The sequence below is a fragment of the Anneissia japonica genome, unplaced genomic scaffold, assembly GCF_011630105.1.
Source record: "Anneissia japonica isolate Jap-2015-1 unplaced genomic scaffold, ASM1163010v1 scaffold234_len1672027_cov178, whole genome shotgun sequence".
Taxonomy (NCBI): domain Eukaryota; kingdom Metazoa; phylum Echinodermata; class Crinoidea; order Comatulida; family Comatulidae; genus Anneissia; species Anneissia japonica.
The window spans coordinates 1,173,912-1,198,197 of NW_022738761.1; the positions used below are offsets into that span (position 1 = coordinate 1,173,912).

The 24,286-nt window shown below is 33.1% G+C and overlaps 1 protein-coding gene across 17 annotated transcripts in view; it reads left to right on the forward strand.

The window, feature by feature from the left end:
• Positions 1-24,286, forward strand: part of LOC117117784 (androglobin-like) — a 77,767-nt gene that overhangs the window by 7,948 nt on the left and 45,533 nt on the right. For 5 of the 17 annotated variants that reach the window (XM_033262222.1, XM_033262226.1, XM_033262223.1 and 2 more), the window contains exons 1-6: positions 5,941-6,437; positions 15,541-15,646; positions 15,991-16,044; positions 16,193-16,369; positions 20,280-20,495; positions 21,417-21,556. In XM_033262222.1, the coding sequence (XP_033118113.1) occupies positions 5,965-6,437; positions 15,541-15,646; positions 15,991-16,044; positions 16,193-16,369; positions 20,280-20,495; positions 21,417-21,556 (1,166 nt within the window). In that variant the 5' untranslated portion in view covers positions 5,941-5,964. Of the gene's footprint in view, positions 1-3,053; positions 3,075-3,578; positions 3,932-5,940; positions 6,438-8,318; positions 8,497-10,868; positions 11,047-13,020; positions 14,000-14,781; positions 14,905-15,540; positions 15,647-15,990; positions 16,045-16,192; positions 16,370-20,279; positions 20,496-21,416; positions 21,557-24,286 lie in introns of those variants that run through there. The other 12 variants (XM_033262227.1, XM_033262229.1, XM_033262231.1 and 9 more) reach the window with 9 other exon arrangements.

Consider the following 24,286-nt stretch of genomic DNA (forward strand, 5'->3'; position numbering starts at 1 on the left):
CTGTAAACAACCTGTGGATGAAGATATTCTTTCTTTTTTTTTTTTAATATAAAATTTGTAAAGCCTGCTTATATTCAAATGCGGCTATTCGAGGACTGCTTTGAATACGGCACTTTACCATATTGCTACTTAAAATTGTCAGTTCCCAACAAACCTTTTGCGAGAATTGAAATTAGGTGGTGGTGCCAGTTGTGGAGGCATATTCCCGTCAGAAAGAGCTCCCTCAAAGGAGAACTCAACACATTCGTTAAAAAACAATCATATGTGTATCTTAACTTTTGCAGAATATGAGGCTGTAACATCGATGACGGGCCTTAAGCATTGAAATTTTATAGCTTCAGAGGTTCTGGGATATCGCTCCTCCCCTGCCGTTGGGCAAATATTGGCGCCACCATTTTTTGTGATGATTTTACACAAGCAAGAAATAAAAGATCATCAATAAGCAATATATTATATCAATCTTATTGTGCAAAAATGGTAATGAATTTAGTGCCCTAATATTGTGCTGTAGTACAATTAAAAATAGGATAGAATTTGGAACTGCCATATATATAAAGTGCACCCTCTCATTCGAGACCACTTTTTCAGAACAAATATTTTAAAATTCTTTTTTTCACTTGCTTGGTAGTTAATTTCATTTACTTTAACCGTGTGCAGGTGTGTGGTTGTGGGCGTGTGTGCTGAATCAGGCCATATTGTAATTTTGTTAGAAAAAAAACTACGTTGCGTTAAATAAAAAAACAATTTTGACATACAAACGATATTGATTGGTGAAATATTGGTTCGGCCAAAACCGGACGAGTCGGACCGCTTCCTACGGCACTTTCATGGGTTTGGACAATACCAGCTAACACATAATGGGGTTGTAGGCATGAACATTTTATCATGCAAGTAGCGATTTTCATCTAATCATGAATCTCCTTGGCTTGGTCATCATTATTAAACATAGGCACAATGCTGTATCAACCATTGCATGTTGCAAAAATTATTGGATTGAAGATCACATAGAAACGGCACGCTTGACAACTAACAACATGGAGTAAACTTTATTAACCAAGCAACGATGTAAAATATAATTTAAGCCTCAAATGTGAACAGATTAATAGATACTATGGCGCATCGTAAAGCGAAGTCTGTCCAGCAGCACCGGCTAAATGTGGAAAAGCGCACTAGGATAAGGTCCGAGCCATGTTATTTGACTTCTGAACGAACGATGGGTTACTTCGGAATCTGTATACACAAAGAAGAGTTAATATTCCACAGACCAAGGGCTTGGCATCCTACGAAAAAGACAAGAAAATTTTCACCGACATCGATAAATGACTCTCATCGTTATCGTACGCGCATGTGAGTACACGCAAAAAGAAACTTTATATTGTCTTTGATGTCTTACATAGGCCTACCTAACCCACGATGTTTATTAACATCATCAATAACAGTATTTTTATTCTATATAAGTACCGTGTCGATGATTAAATTCTAATCAAAGGCTATAAATATTGCGGTAGATATTACTTAGTTTTAAGTAGATGTACCACTCAGAAATCGATTGTGGGTTTCGGACAGCTGCAGTTTGAATTGTGCGACTAGCGACCTGCTGCGTTCAGACTTGTTTTGGAATCGCGGACAAAACGTAGAAATAATATAAATAATAATAATAATAATAATAATAATAATAATAATAATATAAATAATAATAATAATAATAATAATAATAATAATAATAATAATAATAATAATAATAATAATAATAATAATAATAATAATAATTTATAGCGCGCACCATTGTGATTGGTCGCAGACGGCTTGGGTCGTTGGTCATGTGGGTCGCAGCAAATTCCGATGTTAAAAACTTCTGCAATTTAAAATCGTAAGAGGACAGGTCTGATTTGGTCGTATATACCACCAGTAGCACCGCACCGACAGCCCTGAATGATCATACAGTTGCTCGACTGTAGTCATGCAACGTGTCACCCAACGATCTGTTGACCATAGTCACGACCTAGTTTCATGATCTTACGATTGATGGCACTGACTGCCTTAGCTCTTCGACAGACTTATATTTGAAACGGTTTCTGAGGTTAGCAATGCCTCTCCACTACGAGGACCCCAGGCTACGTCGCGGCGGGTGCACTACTGCCATTGAAAACACTTAAAGAGTTGGCCAACTGTATATGAAGCCAACTGTATATGAAGCCAACTGTATATGAAGCAACAAGCTGGTTATGGTTCGGGTGAGTAAAGCCAACACCCTAACTGAGGACACCAAACTGACTCCAAATGTGTAGGAGTATAACAGGAGAGGTAAAATAGTGTCGAATGCCTGGAAAGGTCCCCCACCGCAGTTTAAGACCCCCAGTGTCAATCATAAGCAGGCTTGCCTTACCTCCTCAGCAGGTCGCATTAGACCTGATAGGTAGGAAACTCACAATCACACGTTCATCGGATTTGCGTTAGAGGTACTCTAGAGTAAGCGAAAATAACCGTCAAGGAAGGAGGCGAGAAAATTAGGATGTTAAGGTAGTACAACAAGTAGGTTCATATCTGTCGAAAAATTGTAAAGTAAATATTTCTGAATTGCTAAATATTAATATTTATATTATATTATGAATTATTATCATTAATTATTAATGGGAATGTAATTTCTCCTCAATTTAAATAAAATACATCTATTCCCGGATCCTGCAAGTATATAATATGTTCATTTACTGCTATTCAAAACACATCACAATGAATATATGATCTGAAAGGCCTATCGTAGCTATCTATTATTTCCGCTCCTTGTTATTAAGTGTGACCATGGAGATGATTAGTTAGATAATAAACGCGGAACTAAAACACTTTGAAAATTGACTGGATGGGTGATCCAGAATAAAGAAATTATTCTTCAATCATACATTATAAATAGTCGCTATGGAAACCGATGTAAACACAACTGCCATAGGGAAACCGACTGCCCCTATTTTTATGTGTTGTTCCGTTTGAAGAATTAACTCGTAGACCTACGCCTAAAAAATAACAGAAATCTGCTAATTTTTACGGAACTTACGTATAATTTTGCTTATAGTATGAAAGTGAGTAAAAGTTTTTTTCAGTCATCAAACCAGGTGTACGTAATTGACTACATTGATGCCTGGTCGTAGATTAATATACACATTGTAAGTTTACTTGACTATAGGTCAGGTTGAGTTTTGGAATACACAGGAGATCTGCATATCCGTATAATATTCTGTGTCTACAAATTGCCAATAGAATATTGTCACTGACAGGAGTTAATGAGGTGATTGATTCTTTCTGTCACTGATAATTTTATGTAGACATAGGCCTAGACCTATTCGTAATAAGTAGGCCTATGTGGTTACATTATAGGTATATATTAAAAATGATATAAATAAATGGAAGCGGTTAGCGCATCCGGCCTCTCTTTCTTAAATATCGGGGTTCGATTCCCACACTGGCCATCACTTACTTAGCTCTAACCTTGGACAATATAACTCATTGTGTGTTCCAAAGGTATTTTTTTTACAAATGACCGGGTTGAGCCAAAATATATTATGTCGTTTTAATCATTTTTATAGCCAAATTTGCAAAAGCGCCCCTCCATCACAATTAAGTCGCCTTCTCCAACTGCACAACGCACGGAGACTGAAGTCCAAAAAAGGCGCAACCAAATGACCAGACATCGCAGCACAGCAAACATTGGACGAAATACTGAAGAAAACACAGGAAAGAAGGCCAGGGAATCGGAGTTAAAACGGAACACTAGTTGGCAGGCATCGAATGATCAGAGGAAAAGAAATATACTGAGGAATGGCAGGAGAAGACCGATCACTGATGACAGAAGAGACCTGCCGCGAAAGAGACCTTCTATTGGAGAGTCGGAAACGAGTTCACCAGATCTGTCTGTCTCAGATGAGGAGGAGGATAATAGGTGAGCGTTATATTTGATGTTGGTGGTGGGTTTCATTGTACGGTACCCAGCCTGGATGTGAATCCCTATAATAGGCGAGGTATGCTGATTGACTTGTGGCATTTTTTGAATAGAAGAACGAAACGTTTATAAAAGCATGGTGGCTGCCTGTAGTTATGGCAACAATAATACAATTATGATCGCTATTAGAAGATGTGTATAAGAGACAGCTTATATATAATATTACATAATATAATGAATCAATAGTTATTTTCCACATATTGTAAATTGTTAATTCTAGCTGTCCAGTATCATTCTATAAACACTTCCCGCGCAAAGAAAACCACCTGCCCTAAATTTTGTAGCCTAATTATTTACTATTGAAATTAGAACAAAATTCGATTTATGTCATAAAGAAGTTCTACTTGGATACATGTTAGTAGAACAGGCTGTGTGGCTTTAACCAGCTTTAACATACACATTCGTTGTACAAGTTACGTTATCGGTTGCAATACTTATTGAACAAGAGATATACGTGATATAGGCCTTTGTGTTTTAATATCCTAATGAATATTTACATAACATAATAACATTATTAATAATAATTAAGATAATGATAATACCTATGACAATGATAATAGAAATGTCTTCCCTCTTCCATATTCTCTTTGCTCCATGAAATTCAATCACCTTTTATCATTTAACAGCCTCGTCTTCCTTATTGTGTTAATTATTTTCATTATTTGCACTTCTCAATATTAATAATCAGATTTTAAATAATAATATGGGGTTTTTTCGTATTATTTTTCATTTCGATACAGGATACAATATGTAGGCCTATAGGCATACAAATCTCAACCATTAGTTCTTCGTTATTAAACTTTTTACTATACATGATTAGATTAGACATGAATAGATTAGATTAGATAGGCCCACACCGGAAAATCATATTGTTCTACAAACTTTTATCTAATACGTAGGCCTAATTTGTAATTGATAAATGATTTTTTATATACTTTTGAAGTTTCTATCGTATTGTTCATGCATTAATTGTTTCTAAACAACATGTTTCCATGGTAACGTGCAACGCCAATACATGGTAACGGATCCACTTCACTATTTTGCATTACAATACAAATCATATCATCGGACCGTGACTTCCACCGGTCTTTATTTTTCTAAGGTAAAAGATAGTGTTTGTATTGTCAGGATTAAAAGTGAAACAAAAGAATTATTTTCGTCTAGTTTTCTCATAACAACGCATAACTAATTTGCTTACCGTGAACGGTAGGTCTAGTTAGGCGCAATTCCGGTGTTTCACAATCATCCAATGAAATTCATTGTGTGAAGGGTTAGTCAAGGACACTTCTTAAAGGCTTGACTTAAAATAAATCACGGAGGAGAGAATTGTTGCGCATAAAACCTCCATGCATAAACCAACCAAAGTGATTATTCTATTAGGTTCGTTATTTATATGGAAACAATAACGACTTGTGTACAGGTATACGTTTCCCGAAGGATTTACCACAGATGTGGCAATTGCCCCGCGAACAATTGTCGGTCGAAGTCAATATATCAACCCTCTGCAGCTCCCGTCTCTTCAGAAGGGTCTCGTTATGTTTGCGTTCGTGTTCTGACCATTGTATAAATGTTTTCTGAGATTAAAACCCTTTGAAATCCAGTTGATTGCAAATTAACGTGTGCATAAATCTAAGCGAGTTTCATCTTGAGATCCATCTGCACATCAGGGGTTTGGCCATTAAAATTTTTGACGGAGATGTACGGTAGTCCATGGAAGTATAATAGTTTCCTGTCGTTATATTTTTTTACTCTTGTATTCGAAATATATTTCAACAAGCGTTGATGGAGTTGGAGTTTGTTGGATGGCTGACGCCCGATTCTAAAATACGCCCACCACTGCCAGAATAGGCCTGTACGGAAATTAATTTCGATTGAATCTTAAATATTAATGTTGTTAGCTTTTGCAAAGTGAATTAGACCTACTGCTTCGCAACAGTCTTGCAGAATATAATATTTCTGGACCATATTTGAATATGTCGAGAATGCGAGAGAGAAGGGGAACGATAAAATCCCCTGGTACCACTGGGTATGAACTTAATTTCAACTATAGCCAGATGCTACAAAACAGCCGCGATGTAATTTACCCAACTCTACCGATAACTCTCGACGAAATATACGATCGTGCAGCTAAATATACCAATAAGTTATTAGCTAGGCCTATAATGTACGAGGAGGCTGAAGAAGATGACGACATAACCCCGTTAACCCCATCTATAATGATGCGATCGAGACGTAGTTATGATAAACGCCAATCAATCGTCCCGGGGCAGGAAGATAAACGTGGGTCTGGCATGGGTTACGGTTTCCCAGGACATGAACGACGTAGAGGAACAATTGCATTGGGATACGCTACACCGGACCGACGGACATCTATGGTTGCTAGCAGCTCGGACTCTCGTCGGAGTTCGGTTTTTCCGAGTGCCTCCGGAAGTTTACTGCCCGACGAGTAAGTAGCAACATTATCATTATCTGATATCTTACCTAAATTTTTACCACACATTAAAAAATTGTGAACATCAACTGATTATTAGACTTTTTTGTAGTGAAATACTGTATTTATTTGCATGGCTTACTTTCATCACCATCAGAATTTTCCTCCTTCGTGTGTCACCTTCTATGATAGGTCACATTTTACCCCTTCATCGGAGTCATCGGGGTGCAATACTGATAGGCCTACCCTAATTCAATAAATGCTACCGTATGTTTTACTTTATACGAGCCACCTTTTAAACGAAACGTTTATAAAAGCATGGTGGCTGCCTGTAGTTAGCAACATTCTCGTATTATAATACAATTATGATCGCTATTAGACAAAATTTTCTACGAACTCCTTAGTGCCAATTAAATGTGTAATAATACTAATGTAGTTGGCGGCGGTGAGCTTGCGCTCTTTTGGATGTCAGGTTCAGTGTTTTGAAGGTGATTATCATCTTGTCGCCGCCGGATGCCTTTCTGTAAAAACATAAAATAAGCAGGATATGGTGCAAAATGCATTAAAAACTATTAGGATTATTAGGTAAAAATGTATGGTAAAGTGTTCATTGATCATTATCCCATATTGTTAGAATAGATTTCGAAACAGCGGTTCCTTATCATTTTACCATCTTTCTATAATTCTAGATCCACCCTTTATGTTTACAATTTTATAATATATAAATTTAAGTGGTTAGGCCTATGTTTGTGCTAGTTTAACATTTGTTTTGCGATTAACAAACATATAGCGATCCGCCGTCTATATAGACCTAAATCAAATGCTCCTACTCAAAAACAGACGATGACATGGGACAAGATAAATGATTGGACAACATAAGGACTTTGGCGTACAATAATCATAAAGCCTTAGCAAGGTGTGAATTGTAAATATTAGTATAACAAACAGACTGACTTTGATCGAGAGAGCAATGAAATATACCTGAGCCTGATCCATTGGCCAATCATTAAGAGTTTTCCTATGTAGGAATAGTTATTGGTATTGCTATTTTCCGAGTTATTCATGGCGATCCATATAAGACTATGTCAGATGACGATGACAATGATGATGAGAATGATGTTAATGATGATGTTCATGATTATGTTTATGATAATGAGTACTGTATTTTTATGATGACGATGAGGATGATGATGCCGTTTCCAATCCGAGCTACTTTCTGGAGGCTACAAGAGTTTTCAAGCTTGGCTTCCTCTTTGTGACTAGCTATTTATGGTGCAATTATTATAATCATTACGATAATATTACTATTATTATTATTATTATTATTATTATTATTATTATTATTATTATTATTATTATTATTATTGTTACTGTTATTATTATTATTATTATTATTATTATTATTATTATTATTATTATTATCATTAGTAGTAGTAGTAGTAGTAGTAGAGGTAGTAGTAGCAGTAGTAGTAATATTCTCCGTGTTGTCACTATTATTATTATTATTATTATTATTATTATCATTATTATTATCATTACTATAATTTAATACACATTTTTATGGATGCTTTGTTTTGATGTGATGTATCTGTGTTTTCCTGATTTTATTAATATTTAACAACTTTGTAATTCAGATTTATTTCTGAAAAATGCTGTTTTGTTATAAATTATTTGAATAAAAATACTGTAATATATATAATCAATCAAATATAACTTTTTTAAGAAGAGTATTTATGATGAATATTCTGACGTAACCCATCTACACAACTTGCTGTTGATAAATAACATAGAGGTATCATTATAACTCCATGGTAAATAGTTTACTGCTATTGTACACTCTGTATGTATATGATGTGTACCGCCCTCTGTAGTTGATGAACTTTCAACTCTTCACCGTAGCTAAGCTACTGTGTACACGAAGAACGCTGATATTTGCCAAAGTTTTGGCATCGTTTCAGAGATTTGTGTGAGTAAAAATACAGTTTAGATGTTAAGGTATCATTGCTAAGATGGCATCAAAACAAGCTAAAGAGAAGAAATCAACAAATCGTGTAAATTCGGCCTCAAACAAGGAGTAAGTTTGCTAATTTGACTGATGATGGAGGCTGACATTCTTCAGTTTCAAGATTGATATTGATTGGCGGTCATCAAACCCACAAGTGACCACGAAAATGAAAATAACTTTTCTGAATATCAATATGCTGTTGTGTTGTTGATTTGCAGTCTATTATTAACAATAATAACAAAATGATATAGGGCCTAGTCCTATCTTTTGCCTGACTCCAATTAATATTGTACAGTTCAGTACGGTTCAGAGGAGTCTGTTACTTAGCCTTACCTTTTGGTCTTACTGTTACCCATTGGATAGAGGGGGACCAAGTACTATGTAGGAAGTAGTCCTAGATTAGGGGCCTAGCCTAGTACTGTAGAAAGCTAACTCGGGCTTCTTTTTTTAGTGGCCTAGAGGCCTAGTCTATCCCCTGTTATTTGAACTAGGCCTAATAATTTCAAAGGAAGGTAAAAAAACAACACTGCTGGATGGGTGGTAGGCATTTCAGGTTTAAAAATATCCTTGTTTCGAAATCTCCGCTGTTGAGGTAATGACTTCGGCGCTAATACAGTTTCGCATCCGGCCCTGAAAACGGTTACCAAATTATTTAAAACTTACAATTTAATATTCAACACTAACATGTTCTTTGATAATTTGACTTTCATATAAGCCACCTATTATTCCGTATTTACGGTTTCTAATTAAGTTAATTAACCAATAATTAGGACGGTATATCAATACTAATAGTAACACCTGATCGCTCAACACAATCAACTCAGCTTTGCCGTACGTAGCACAATCGACGACTGAATGTTTCCAGGGTCTGTCATATAATTTGTGCCCAATTGTAATTTTTGTGACCAATTATTTCACTGCATTAAGATTTCTGAAAACTTGTATTGTTTTGTAGTTCATCTCTTTTTATTATGTATTTTTCTGTGGAGATGTTAACCATCCTAATTAATGGTTAATTAACTTAATTAGAAACATAATTATTGGATAATAAGTTGATTATAGGAAAGTAAAATCATCAAGGAATGTAATTAGTATTGAATAATTGTACGTGTTAAATAATTTAGTAACTAATTTCAGGGCCAGATGCGAAACTGTATTAGCGCCATGACTTCCTAGTCTGTGCAGGATGTGGGTCCCGGTGAACAGTGTGTTCATAATAATTATGCTGTTTAACTACGCATGCGCAAATGAATGTGGAAGATGGGTTTGCTTTAATCGGAGGCACCTGAATCCCAGAAAAGATCAAGACTTAAACCGATGTTAACTGGAGTACATGGACACAGATATCAGGTTGCTGCTGACATTGTAAACTTGTTTTTCCTTGGTTATTTGTTTACCCATTTTTTTCTTTGTCCTCTTATATAGATAACTCATTTATTTGCGCATTATAAATCCATTTATTATTATTATTTGAATCCTCAACAAAGCCTCAATGGCCCAGTTGGTTAAGGCGTCAGAATGGACAGCAAAAGGTTCCAGGTTCAAAACTTTTTTCACACTCACAGATTCATCCTTTTAATGTTAAAAATAATATATATATATATATATATATACTGTCTCTTATACACATCTAGATGTGTATAAGAGACAGTAGTACTGTAGCGTAGAGGTTTCGAGTTTTGTCTGCTGGGATGAACATAGATTTGGAGTTTTTTATCTTTTTGATGTCGGAGTTCAGGGTGTTTTGGAATGAGTCATTTACTTTCTTGAAGGTTACGTTCTCTATTAGTATATATATATAATATTATGAAACTCCAGCTTGCCTACAGATACAACTTAAAATATGTTGTTAATTTAAAAGACATAAAAAAAATAGCCATTTCCGTATATATACAGTAATGTACACTGGAGAATGTTGTGCGGATACAGTGCAGTGACCTTAAACCCGGTCCCAATAGTGGTCTTTAATTGGAGGGTGGAGGGAGACCTGTAACTGAAATTTAAATTTATTATACAAGTTTATTACATCAACATAAACATTATTTGCAGCCTTTGAGTTGCTGACATTGCCACTGGATTGTATTTGTTGTTACCCATACAGTTACAGTCCTCTGTCATATTTTTCCTGATACTTTTTTCTAAACTATACAAACAATATTTTGAACCAATGATTATCTTGTGTACTTTGATTGTTTAAACATTGTCTGCCTCTACCTCACGTTTCACTAATAAATCATTTGTGGATTACAAAGCTCAAATCGCAATTAATATGCCAGGTGCCAGAAAACAGACGTAAGTTGTACAAAGTCTATTTGCTTCTGTTTACCAGACTCTCTTAATGGAAGTCGTTACTAGGAGATATGTAATTTGCCATTCAATTTTAGTACATTTAGGCAACTTTTAAGTACCTCTAGGAACATTCGATTGTGGTTAGTGAACTTGTGAAGCTCATGTAAAAATGCCTAAGGAATCAAGTCAGCGAGTAAAGTTTTTCTTATTTGATGAATCTGTAGTGAAGTCTGTATCTAAGTTAAGTGAACCTTCAAATCAAAGGAGCCCAAGGGCTAAGAGTCCACGAAGTCCACTTAGTCCAAGGCCTTGGAGTCCAAATCCAAGAAGGTAAGTGGCTCAAAGGTAGGCCTAGTTGTACTCAATGTACTCTTGACTAGGCCTAAAAAAGCTTTGATAATTTTAGACCAGACCTACGGTAAGTTTTAATATTAGTACAAAGATTAAGTAGGTGACGTGGTGGTGGTATGACTATGATAATTTTTGTTGTCAAATATTTTGGTAGAGCCCTGTCTAGATTATCCCTTTTTCTTTGACAAAATACAATTTTTTGCCCATATATAGTCATTATATAGGATAAGATAAGATAACTTTATTGTTCCACAAGGGAAATTCTTCTGCTCGTCATCACATATTATATTATAAAATGTAAAACAAATATAAAAAAACATAAAAACAGTCACTATAGAAAATATAACACTTTACAAGTAAAATACAATGACTAATATCGATAAAATAATTGAATTACTATTATGATTATTTTTATTATTCTTATTATTATTATACGGTCATGATGTGATGTCATTATGATCATATTTAGGCATTTCACATGTTTTTGTCAAATAAAATTTGATAATCTGGACAGGGCTTAACATTGGTAACTAGATTGGTTATTATAAGTGAGAATTTCAAAGCTATTTACCGTAATACAGTATTTGAAATTAACAAATGGCAGTTTTATGTAATATTGCTGCATTTTTGTACTGAGTGTTCATATACACTTTTTTTTAAGATGAATATATAGTAATCTTTTTTATTTGTTACTTGGTTCTACGAGAATCTCTGAAAAGCACTTCATATACAAGGCATCGTATACCACTTTTCAACACCGTATTTTATTACTGTTTTGTTCACTATAGTATTTGTTTTAGAAAAAAACAATGAAACTGTAGAGGGCAGTATTGTTGAGACTTGTTATCCAGGGTCCTCATGAATATGCATAAGATACAGGATGTCGTGATTCTCAATAATGAAAGCAATTGACAGTCAGTCATAGCTCGGTTAAATTTTGTTGACTGTTCTTTAGGCTTTTATTGTTAAACAATTTTGCTATAATAGCCCATTTTAATGGCAATATATAATGATAATACTGTATTAAAGTCTATGGTATGGGATAGTATGGATATTTTTTTCTTTAAAGATAAGCCAAGGTTAGCACATGTTGCTTATAAATAAAATATTTATTCAACAGTATGCCTAGTACTGTGGAATAAATATTATTAGGTGTCAGTATAGTGTAATCAATAATTAAAGATATAGGAAGGGTATTTATCAAATCCCAGGTTTGATTTGTGTCTGGATGTGTGTGAAGTAGTTGAATATATTGTTTTATAGATCATTGCACACAAGCTGTAGACTTCAAGTGTTCATTAATTATTAATCTTGTTCCTTGCCATCCATCTTCTAATGACTTGTTTATTTAAATTTATTTTATATTATTTATTTTATTGTATTCATTTCGGCAGGAAACAAAAATACAAAATCTGAAAAAATATATAAAAGCCGAGGAGAAGCTCATTTGTTAATATTCAAAATAGCTCATGAATGTTAAATTGACTTCTCATAGTAGAATTGTTTTGACTGGTGTCTGATCATTGAAAGTTTATATTAACTTATTTTATGTTTTTAGGCTTAAGCAAACTTCAGTCATAATTAAATACTGGTGAGTATGGTTTTTTTTAGGTTAAAGGTTATATATGAAACTTCCAGCTTTAGATGTGATGACTAATACAAAAGCAAGGATTGATTGTACTACATTATGCCTTCATGTTTGTTCTCCTGATAAGACTTTCAATTTTCTTGGTGATTGAGGAAAGAGTAAACATCATGAAGCAATATGAAGTACATGCATCCACCATAAAAAATATACTAATGGTCCTTATCTAAACACCATGGGTCAAAACTAATAAACCTCTCTAAAATATACTAATGGTCCTTATCTAAACACCATGGGTCAAAACTAATAAACCTCTCTACGGTCAGTTTCATTAAAGATCTTTCATCCGTTGTGCAGACATCTAGTATTTTCTCCAGTCATTTTTTTTCTGATGCAGTACCTTTAGGGTAATCATTAATCCTGGTGGTAGGAATTACTTAAGCTGACTTCCATGGTAATTGATCACTCTGTTTGTCAAAGGATTGATTTGACTTGTTTTATATTGATTATCAACAACTTATGTTGGAGGACGTGGTTTGAAGTACTCTATGCAAATACAACACAGTGAATAGTATTGTTACATCCAATTAGGAACAATTTTCTTGGATATCAAGCGGAGAACAATTTGTGCGTCAAAATTTGCTCTATTGTCTGATATGTTGTGATTACGTAAATGAGATGTTGGCTTTTACTCATTTACCAAAAGGAGCTTAACTGATGAAGACGGAGGATGCTAGGCTTAGTGAAACATTAAGACTTTTCTGATATCATTTGGATTAATACTCCTCAATACTTTAATTCTGTACCCTGGCTGTATTGTTCCTTTTACATGTGCTTATTTTGATTTGTTCTATATATTTAAATCATGCAAGCAAGGTATTTGGATTGAGTATATCTTCAATGTGAATTTTGACATTTTCTTCAGTAAGGAAGGTCTGGAATGTTACTATATGAATTGAATTTGGAGTGAATATTCTCTAAAAGTCACTCAAAACATTTTTGGATTTGGAGGTGGATCTCAAGATCTGAATGAATAGTGGACCATCTTCATTTGCATCTATTTGTAGAGAAATATTTGGATTCTTCCTTGATTTAATTAATTCAGTTTCATCTGTGTTTCTAAAATTCACATATAATGTATTGGCTCAATGACTGTTAATATCAGAATTCAACTGTCTTCTACCCAACCAGTTATTTTTTGTTCTTACAAAAAACTTCAAAAAGGCATCCTTTTTGTTTTTATTTACGGCACTATAATTGTCTTGCAATGAGTAAACTATTGCCGAAACTCCCATCGTCAGGACGTGAAAGTCGCAGTTCAGGCAAGGCCTACAAATCATTATGGAGGTAGTTAACTTTACATTGTTTGATCACCTAAATTCTTACAAATCAATGTAATATTTCTCTGGTCAAAACTAAGTAGGCCTATTTATTAATGACCTGGAAAAGAAGGACTTTGTATATGCAAAGAAAAGTAATGGCCTATCTAACCTCTCCAAACGTGATTAACAAATTGTGGATGTTTAGTACAGTAAAAATACAAATAAAATAATCTAATCAACATTTGAATGGATTTTTAAAGCTAAAATATTTGTCTAATACTATTGACTAGTTTAATTAATTAATATCGTTTGTCTATTGTTTGAATAATAAGTTTGAAATTTTATGGTTTTTTTTAATAATGAGTTCATATGCTTTTAGGAAACATACCCGGATTAACAGTGTTGAAAGGTGTGAATTTTATAGATTATCACTTGCCATTGGGAGAGTGCTTGACTAAATGTCCCAGAAGGGCACAAGTAAGATTAAGACAAGGTCTCCACTTGATACCATCTGAATAATGGTACATGGTATAAGTGTGGCCCTCAGCCTTTTAAGAACTTTTAGTTAGATGTAAACATGTACATTTATATTTAATTATCAAGAGGATTATTTGTACATAAACAGACAAAGAATTTTCCACCTGAAGAATATTTGCGCTTCAGATTCAGCAAGGTTAAATAATAGAAAGAATCCAGGTGTTCCTAGCAACATCAACTTGTCAAAGAACCTTCAGTTTTTTTTTGAACATCATTTTGTTTGTTTTCATTCTTCTGTTGAAAGATAACTAATGTATGGTTTAGTCTAGTTATCTAATAGAGTATTAGTGCTTCTCATTTGTTTAAAATCACTTAGCTATGATGAGTGTGATTTTTGGTATATAGGATGCCTTTATCTTTTAAAGCAAGCGTTCTCAGAGTCAGAGCAAATGCGTAAGTATATCTAACCATTTGTTATGCTAGTAGTAGCAATGTACAATATTTAAAGTCTATGAAAGGAATGTACCAATATTATATTTTTAAAAAATTTATTGTATTTGTTAAAGATATAGCATTTACATTTCATGAAATAAATTTGTAATTTTGTGCTGTTCAACCAAGAATTAAACCAAACTTTAAGTTGCAGTGTGTAGATCGAAGTAGTATCGTGTGGTAGAATCATCGTTGCTTCCTTCAGCATACTGAAGTAACTGTGATGGTTTCTTGGACAGTACACTGGGACACAATCCCCTGCTCTTTCATAGAGTGTACTGTATGAGCCATTGTGCTCGAGACCAGTGGTTTATACTTATTATCCAAAAGATGAGTGTGCCGTTGTAACTTGAAAAAAAAAAGAAGAAAAGCAGCAGATAGAATTGAACCATGGACCAAAGAACTAAAAGGCTCTCCATAGTTTAGCGCAGTTGCTCCACCAGTTATAACCAAGCTATATTGCTTGTTATTTCATAAGAAAAGTATCTCAGCATTTATGCAATGATTGAAACCTAACCACTGAGATTAAAAGAAAACAATGTAGCCACCTAGTCGCATATCAATGTTTTGATTGTTCATTTTCCCTCTTGCTTTCAGAGCTGCATCTATTGCAGCCAGTATAGTTGGGTCACAAGAGGGCCGGAAACAGAAGATTGTTGTGTGGCCAGAATGGAATGATGCAGACATTAACTCGGAGAAATGGGTAAGACAGTTTTTTATTCTCTTCTGATTGGTTTATCATTTTGAAAAAATGTTCAAACAATCTCTATTCAGTTGATTTATTAAATCATTATCAGCAACTTTATTATCTTCATCACTGTTATCTTCTTCATCACTTTTATCATTTTCATCACCTTTATTTTCATTACCATAATTATCATTACAATTATCATCATCATCGTAGTCGTCATCATCAACCATTACCAACTTAATGAGGCCCACTATTCCATTTTTTATTACCATCACCATATATCTGCTAGGTTTTTTTTAGTTATGCTTTCTTTTAATTGGTTGAATGTCAAATATTTCTGTTTTTGTATGAAATAGGATGTAGCCCACAAGGTAAAGGAGAAGGAGCAGAAGGGAAAAAGCCCCAGTTTGGTAAGTGAAACATACCTTTTAGTAACTATTAATCATGTTTTTGTGTTACTGCATTGGAGTGATTCTCTGGATTTTTTAGTAAAGTTGAAGTGAGCCCTCTAGAGTGTAGTATGGTACAGCTAAACAAATGTTTAACTTTTATTTACAGCATTTCTTTGATGATCCAGAAGGTCGTGTAGATCTGCCACCCTCACTGCGACAAAAAATAGATCACTGGAAACGTCCCCATGAGTTTATAACTGATAAAACTATTGTGGTTAATGATGCTGAAAATAATCATGATTTTGATTTGATGTCCATGAATGATCATCTCCACAATTGTGAAGTAAGTAACTTTGGTAATTCCATGGTAACTTTTTACCATGACAACATCAACATTAGGAGTAGCTGGCAGGAATTGCTGTTTTACAGTAATTATTTGAATCGGGTTTTAAGTTCTGCTATTTTTAGCTCATATGTTAAACATCAGCATTTAAGCTTTGTAGCAAGAAGAGTGAGAGAAAAATCCCAGAGACTATCCATTGTGCAAAATAAAATGACAAGCAAACATTTTGCTGGTTAACAACAGTCTTTATTTGATTCTTATTTAATATTCAATATTTCTATTTGAAAACACTCCATAATAATTAACAAATATGTATTATTAAACTTTAAGGACAGATTTTAGTTTGGAATTTCCTATGATACTACTGAAGCCAAAATTATAACTGACAGTTTTCTGTTTGTTGTTATAATTACGGTAATTACATGCATTGTGCGTTGGCACTCAAAATGACTTCAGAAAATGACTTTTCCACATTACTTATTATATGGAGTTTACTCTACTTGGATAAGAATATAATTACATAAATAATAATAATAATAATACAGGAATTTATACCACACCTTTTACATACAGTACTTGAACCTAGAAACATTTGACTTATGCTCATTGCAAACACAAATTTTTTTGGTTAAACTGAAGAATAGTGTGTCCTTATTTTTTATTTTAAAATTCTTCTTTTTAACTTTGGTCTTAAACCTTTAAAAATTCAATTGTTACAATAGTAAGTAATAAATATGACCTTTCTATTCTGTTCTATTCTATTGAATTCAATTCTCCAATTTTTTTCTATAGTTCAGTACCTTTGTAGATATTATGATAACATTGTGGTGCCATTATAAGAACATTTTACTTGAGGTAAACCATGGATAGAATAATCAGTATCTTATTTATATAGTTTTTTTATTCTTTTAAAGTTTAAAATAATTGAAAATATTTATTCAGTACATTATCATACAAGTGACTTGTAACTTAACAAAAAATTGATCGAAAGACTAATATTTGGACTATCGAATCTATTTAAAAAATTCAATTGTTACAATAGTAAGTAATAAATATGACCTTTCTATTCTGTTCTATTCTATTGAATTCAATTCTCCAATTTTTTTCTATAGTTCAATACCTTTGTAGATATTATGATAACATTGTGGTGCCATTATAAGAACATTTTACTTGAGATAAACCATAGATAGAATAATCAGTATCTTATTTATATAGTTTTTTTATTCTTTTAAAGTTTAAAATAATTGAAAATATTTATTCAGTACATTATCATACAAGTGACTTGTAACTTAACAAAAAATTGATCGAAAGACAAATATTTGGACTATCGAATGGGGTAGCTCTTTGAAGATTTCTTGGTACTGGTATCTTTATACTCCATCTTGCATCAGTTTTCTTATTGAAAGTAGATACTAGTATTTGCTCTTGCCAAAATAATAGTGTTGTCATTCCCGCATATTTTGATTCCCTCGTCCTCTTCTGTTAATTGTACAATTGTTAAGAGTGAGTTGTAGGAATTGTTTCTTCCTGATACCGGTGGTGTTCCCTTATCTGTTATAACCATGGTAGCTTTTTGTATTTGCACCTTGGTCCATCCTCTTTCCACCTTGTTAGATGTACGCCAAGTGGTCACTGATGCAGGTGGTATGTCTTTTTGTTGAATATTTTGGATGATAACAGTTGCCTTATCGCCAGCAACAATAATAGTATTATTGTTGCCATTGATGCAAATTTCCAAACTTTCCAATTCATTCAATCTTTGGAATTTGGAATTTAACATTTTTCTTCTGTTTCCTCTGAACTCCAAAAAAACTTTTTTTTTGTTTGTGTTAGTTTGTAAAGTATACAAAATTGATTGTAGTTCATTTTTGCTAGGCCTTTTTATAAGCATCAATGGGTATTTCCTAATTGTTTAATTTTGTTATTATGATATATACATTAAGTTTCATCATAAAAATAATGATGAAACTCCTCCATGAGACAGTGGAAATTCTATGTTCTTAGGGGTTTTTGTGTTTGGTATAATTAGTTATTTTTATTATAAGGTGTTTATGAAATAATAGGTATTTATTTGGCATGCATTCAAAGTTTATAGTAGTGGCGTTTGGCACACTTCTTTGTTTGCATAGCAATTGAGATCTCTTTGTCATTCTTTTGTTTGTTTCTCTTAGTAATTCAAATTCAAAAACTTTATTAATAGAATATAGATATTCAGATAAAACTAATTCTGTTGATAAAAACAAATCACACTTGCAACTCTATAGAATTTGTAATAATAATAGTAGTGTAGTTACTAATAATAATATATTGCTTGACACTGTGAAGCAACATTATTTTAATATTCATCATCATCATCTTCATCATAATCATTTTTATCTCAATGTTGTTTGTTATAATCATCATCTATGGCTGATTCTAGCTGCTTTTGGAATTGTGCTCCCCAGAAGCTGAGGATGTGTTTAGACCAGTTACTGGAAGTAATAATGTAAAGAGCATAGTGGCACTTTATTGCAATATTTACTATATAAATTTTGTACATTATCTTATCATTAGTATCTTAATCATCATCATCATTATCATTATCTCAGCCATTTTTAGTCGTGTAAGTTTGTGTGTGTGTGTGTGAGTAAGATTTTGGTGTTTTTCTGTGGTTTTTTTTTGTGTGCGACATATTTCAAAAACAGCTGCACAAAAATATCAACTGATATAAATGAAACTTTCGTGAAAGTTTAACCAATTCTGTTGGCGACGATCCAAATTTCGGGTGTGCATTTTAGGGCCATTAGGTCCCAGACCTGAATATCTCGATAATGGATCAATGAATAAAAATGATAATTGGCAGAATAGTATGTCATGTTTTAATAAAGAAGTTTTTCAAGTTTGGTGACGATCCGAAGTATGTTGTGGCTATGAGGACCATTTAAATAATATGTTTACCGTATTACCATAGGCAGAAACAATAGCTGTATGGTGGATATGTGCAATTACAGTATTTAGGTGTACAGCATTTTATATGTATAAACTTCACTTTTTTCGGAACTGATTAGGAATATTTTTAATGCATGATCTTTTCATGCGATGTTAAAACCAAATCCTCGTATTTCTATTTGCATAATATTTCCATTTCAACACCAATACATGACACATGTTTTTTTTGTCAGCTAAGATTAAAACATGCCAGTATGTTAAGCCAAATGTAAGGAATTTGCAGGTGTACAACTGATACAATAAAAAGGCGTTCGAAAAATGAAGTGATTAAATTTTGGTGTAGATATTTGGAAAATTCGAAGCAAAACGTCCCAGATCAGATATCTCAAAAACTAATCAACTGATCTGAATGAAACTTTCGTGTTGTGTAATTTTTTAGTAGATGTGGTTGGAAAATAGGAACATATTTTTGAGGATTTATTTTATAGAAAGAGATTGGCTGTAGGCAAAGTTATTCTCTCTACTAAGTGCTCTTGCTGTTACCATTTTTCTTTGTCATTATTGTTCTCATATTATCAGTAAGATTATCATCTTTATCTATTTTCCTCTTTTTATTTTAAAGTTTTTAATTACATCATGAATGTCGAAAACTTTGGTGTACCCCTAGGTTAAACCTTAGGGCATTCTTTTAATTTTTTACATCTGTCCACTTGGTCAGGTTTCTCTAAGTTCCTGCTAGTCTTAGGTTTTGTTTATGAAACATTGCATAGAAGTGCTATACAATTCTCCAAATATAAATTTACTTCTCATCATCAACAACTACAAATTTATATTTTTTTGTAATCTTGTCTTTTTAATCATCTTTGTCTTCTCACCATTATCATCACCATAATTTTCATCATCATCATTATCAATTTTTTTCTTTTATAGTGTCAACATCCTTTTATCAATTTCTTTTTCAATATTGTCTTTCCTTTCACAGGTAATCAGATGGATAATAAGTCAGATAAACTGTTTGTGGAAAATCACAACTGCCAATGCAGGAGATAGTGAAGCATCTAACATCAGCGTCGCGGGTGGGGAAATTCATACATGGAGACCATGGGATCATATCTTCTCATTATGTAAAGTGGGTAAAGGGCCACACCTGCCATTACATAATCCACATGGAAAGTACATTGTCCGTCTGTACTGGATGGTAAGTTTTTTGTATTTAATATTTGACTAGGTATAGGATATACTGTTACTATCTATTCCTGTAATGTTTCCAGTGATTATTTAAAAGATATATAATGTCCTTTAATACTGTACATAAATTACTGTCAATAGAAGTAAAACTATAAAGTGCACACTTCCTACAGGAAAATGCAAATAATAATTCACCTTCAGTTTAGTGCAGGGTAGTCGTCCAACTATAATTTGGAAATCAGTTGTATAATTTACTGGTGTAAATATTTTAACTATGCATCCTGGGGTAATTGATCGTACCAACCTCTTAAGGCTGGAGCTCGCCGCGCCACAAACTTGCATTCCAAGGTAGGATTTTACAAATCCTAAAACAGGAGTCTGCATACTCTAAACATGCATGTTGTAGGAATTTTAGTCTAGAAACATGAGCCCGCACTCAATACTACACTTCCCAGGGTAATGTGTAGGTTTTTAAAATTCTAATGCTTTAACTGGCATACCTAAATCTATTCATATAACTATTTAAAAATAATAGGACAAACAATCGTCAAGGATGGAAACAATCAGACCATGAACTGTCCATTATGTACATAAGGCTTGCCATGACAAAAATAGCATCAGTGACAAAAACATGAAAGTTATTGATATATTCATTCTCCACATTGTACTATTGTGCTTATGTGTACTACTGTAAAGTATACAATATTGACTGCCATGTTCTTATGCAGATTACTCAGTTTAACAATGCTGGTTTTCAGATGGTAGCCCATGGATGTGGATAATCGGATTTTGAATTGATATTTCTCTACAGTATAAAATAAACCTAGTCTGTTAATAGTATTCCATTCATTTATTTTATTCTGGCAGTGCTGATTAATTAGTTAATTGAAAAGTTTAAAATGATGATTTCAATAATTTCTATAAATTTTAGGGATGCTGGAGAAAGGTTACCATAGATGATACGATTCCATTTGATGAAAGCGGTAAAATGCTTCTACCAGCCAGTACAATACGGCAGGAAATATGGCCAATGTTGCTTACAAAAGCGCTAATTAAAGTCGCTTCTCTTGAGTAAGTTAAACATCATCTGTATAAGAAGATTATTGTTAGCTCAAAAGCTACTTATATCAAATAAAGTATTATTTTAATATTGTTGTTTAATTTTGTACCATCTGTTATGAAACATTGAAAAAAATGTAAAAAATCAATTAGACATACCTCCTAGAAAACCTATATAAACTGTTACGTATAAGCTACGCAAGTTAACAACTGTCAACAAGTCACAGATAAAAAAAAAAACAGTTTTTAAAATTTGTAGGCACTTTACTACAAGTGCCAATAGATTGACCATCCACTATCACTAGATAAATGTAAACTTCAAATTCTGTCATCACTTATTTTTATACTACTTGTAATGTTGACTATATTGTAAATGTTTTACTGAACCATACTTGGAAAAGCCCAGAACCTTCTGGTTGTCTAAATCTCTGTTTTCCTTGTTCATGTCCACAAAATATTCTAATGAATCATTTGCAGCATATATCATATTATTCATAATTAGTTTTTTAGGCTTACATTTTATATGATTTGATGTACACAATAGTGCTGTGAGTTAGTAAAATCCCAGCTCTTGATGAATCATCAAACATTTCGGTTGGTCCTAGCCTATAATTTTGTAGTAACTTCAAGTTTGGACATGTCTGCTTACTTAGTGTGTTCTAGCTAATAGTGTGTATGAAGTCACAGTATAATTTTAGTTAAGTAATTACCCAAAATTAATTTGTGCCAAAGCTTAGTCATAAAGGTGTGATTTAAACTTTACATTAAAGATTATATCATTAGGCAAAATAAAATTGTGTTTCCCAAGCCCAACAAACCAAAAATCTGAGGTCGCCTTCTTTAATTTCTTCAATACTTGTATAATGTTTGAAATCGCCACTTTTCGAGCTTTTTGATGTACTGATACTAAATCATTAAATTTAGTTCTTGGTTACCATTTCAAGATAACCAAACTTTTACATGGTAGCTTGTAATGATCCTTACAATTGTTATTTTTTATTGGTGCTGTTGTTGCTCATTATTATTATTTTAGTATCACTATATTAATATTTTATTATTAATATCGTTATTATCTTTGTATTTTGCATTATATAAGCATAGAATTGTTATTATCTTTATCATTATGGGTGATTAATTATTAATCTTTTTTTATTGTGGCAATCCAATGCTTGGTCCTATTACCTTTAATTTGCTGATGTGGGTAGGCCTGCAATATAATATCATCATACTCATATATAGGCAAATCACAAATATTTGCTGCAAATCACCAGGCGAGCAGCAATACTAATCTCGACCACAATTCTCGACTACACTAACGCCACTCTACCACACTACGCCAATTAAAGATCTCGATTTTTCCAGGACTCAAATGAATTTTCCAGAGAGCGTCGGATCATTTTCGGTTTTCAGCCCGATAGCCCGATAGTATTTGAGTGCCTTTCGAAGGGTTTTCAGATATCCACATGGCTTAGTTAGGTCGTCGGCTTTCGATCCAGGTTGTTGTCAGTTTGCAGCTTGTCGGTTTCACATGTGCTTTCTGGTTCATTTACGGTAGAATTAATTCGGTAAGTATTCTATTTTCAAACATTTATTATGTCAAGTCTTCATAATTGCTTAATGCTGGAAGTGTTTATTTAGGTCATGATAATTTTAGGGATGTTTCTAGAGTGTCACTGTGTTTTGTTTATGAGTTTTTTAGTGCAGTTATGTTTGGGCTTATAATTATTTTAATTAGGCTGAACGTCGCTAGCCTGTTCTATTTGAGGCTAGGCCTAAGCTAATATTAATTGTATTACTTTAGCCTCTCTAGGGTAGATCTAGGTTAAGTTAGGGCCAGGTGTCTATTTGATATTAATTAGAAATTGCCAGATTATTTTGATGTCTGTATGTGGCAAGGCTCATTATAGGCGTCATATTGTAATTTTGTGACGATAATGAATTTTTTCCATAATTATACTTAGGAGGTAGGCCTCTATATTGATCTCCTAATATCTTACTAATAAATTAACATTTAATAAAATATCTCATAAAATAATAGCAATCAATAATTATATTGAATATAAGTTAGTAAAACAGCTTTTATGTGTGAAATTGATAACAAATATTGCTCTTCAATCTTATGTTAATTTACACATGTAAATACTTTCGTTTGCAGGCTTTTGATTGCACATTATACAGTATGTTAATTGTCAGTTTGTAGCTTGTCAGTTTCACATGTGCTTTCTGGTTTGTTTACAGTAGAATTGATTTATACTAAAGCATGTTGTTGATTAAGCCACCATTTTCAAACCGGTTTAAATAGTGAGAAGCATTGTGGATAAAGCATTTCTTTAACATTTAAATACTGTGAAGCATATTCTTCATTAAGCCACTATTTCAGAATTGGTTTAAATATGGAAAAGCATATTGTGGATAAAGCATTTTTTTTTTAAAGATTTAAGTACTATGAAGCATATATTGTGGATACTCTTTTTTTAAACTGCATATCATGGATAAAGCCTTTCTTTTAAGCCAGGGCTAGAAATTTACTTTTTCAGCCACTAGCAACCTATTGCTAAAATGTGCTAGTTGTTAAAAATGTAACTAGCAAAATGAGCTTCTGAACTAGTAAAATATATTGATACCAACTCAACATATTATTTTCGGAAAATAAATTGTATGAAAATAACTAATGATGTACTTCTATAAATTTGTGTGTTAAATGTTTTAATATAATATTTTCTGTTATGGTGAGTGTAGTAC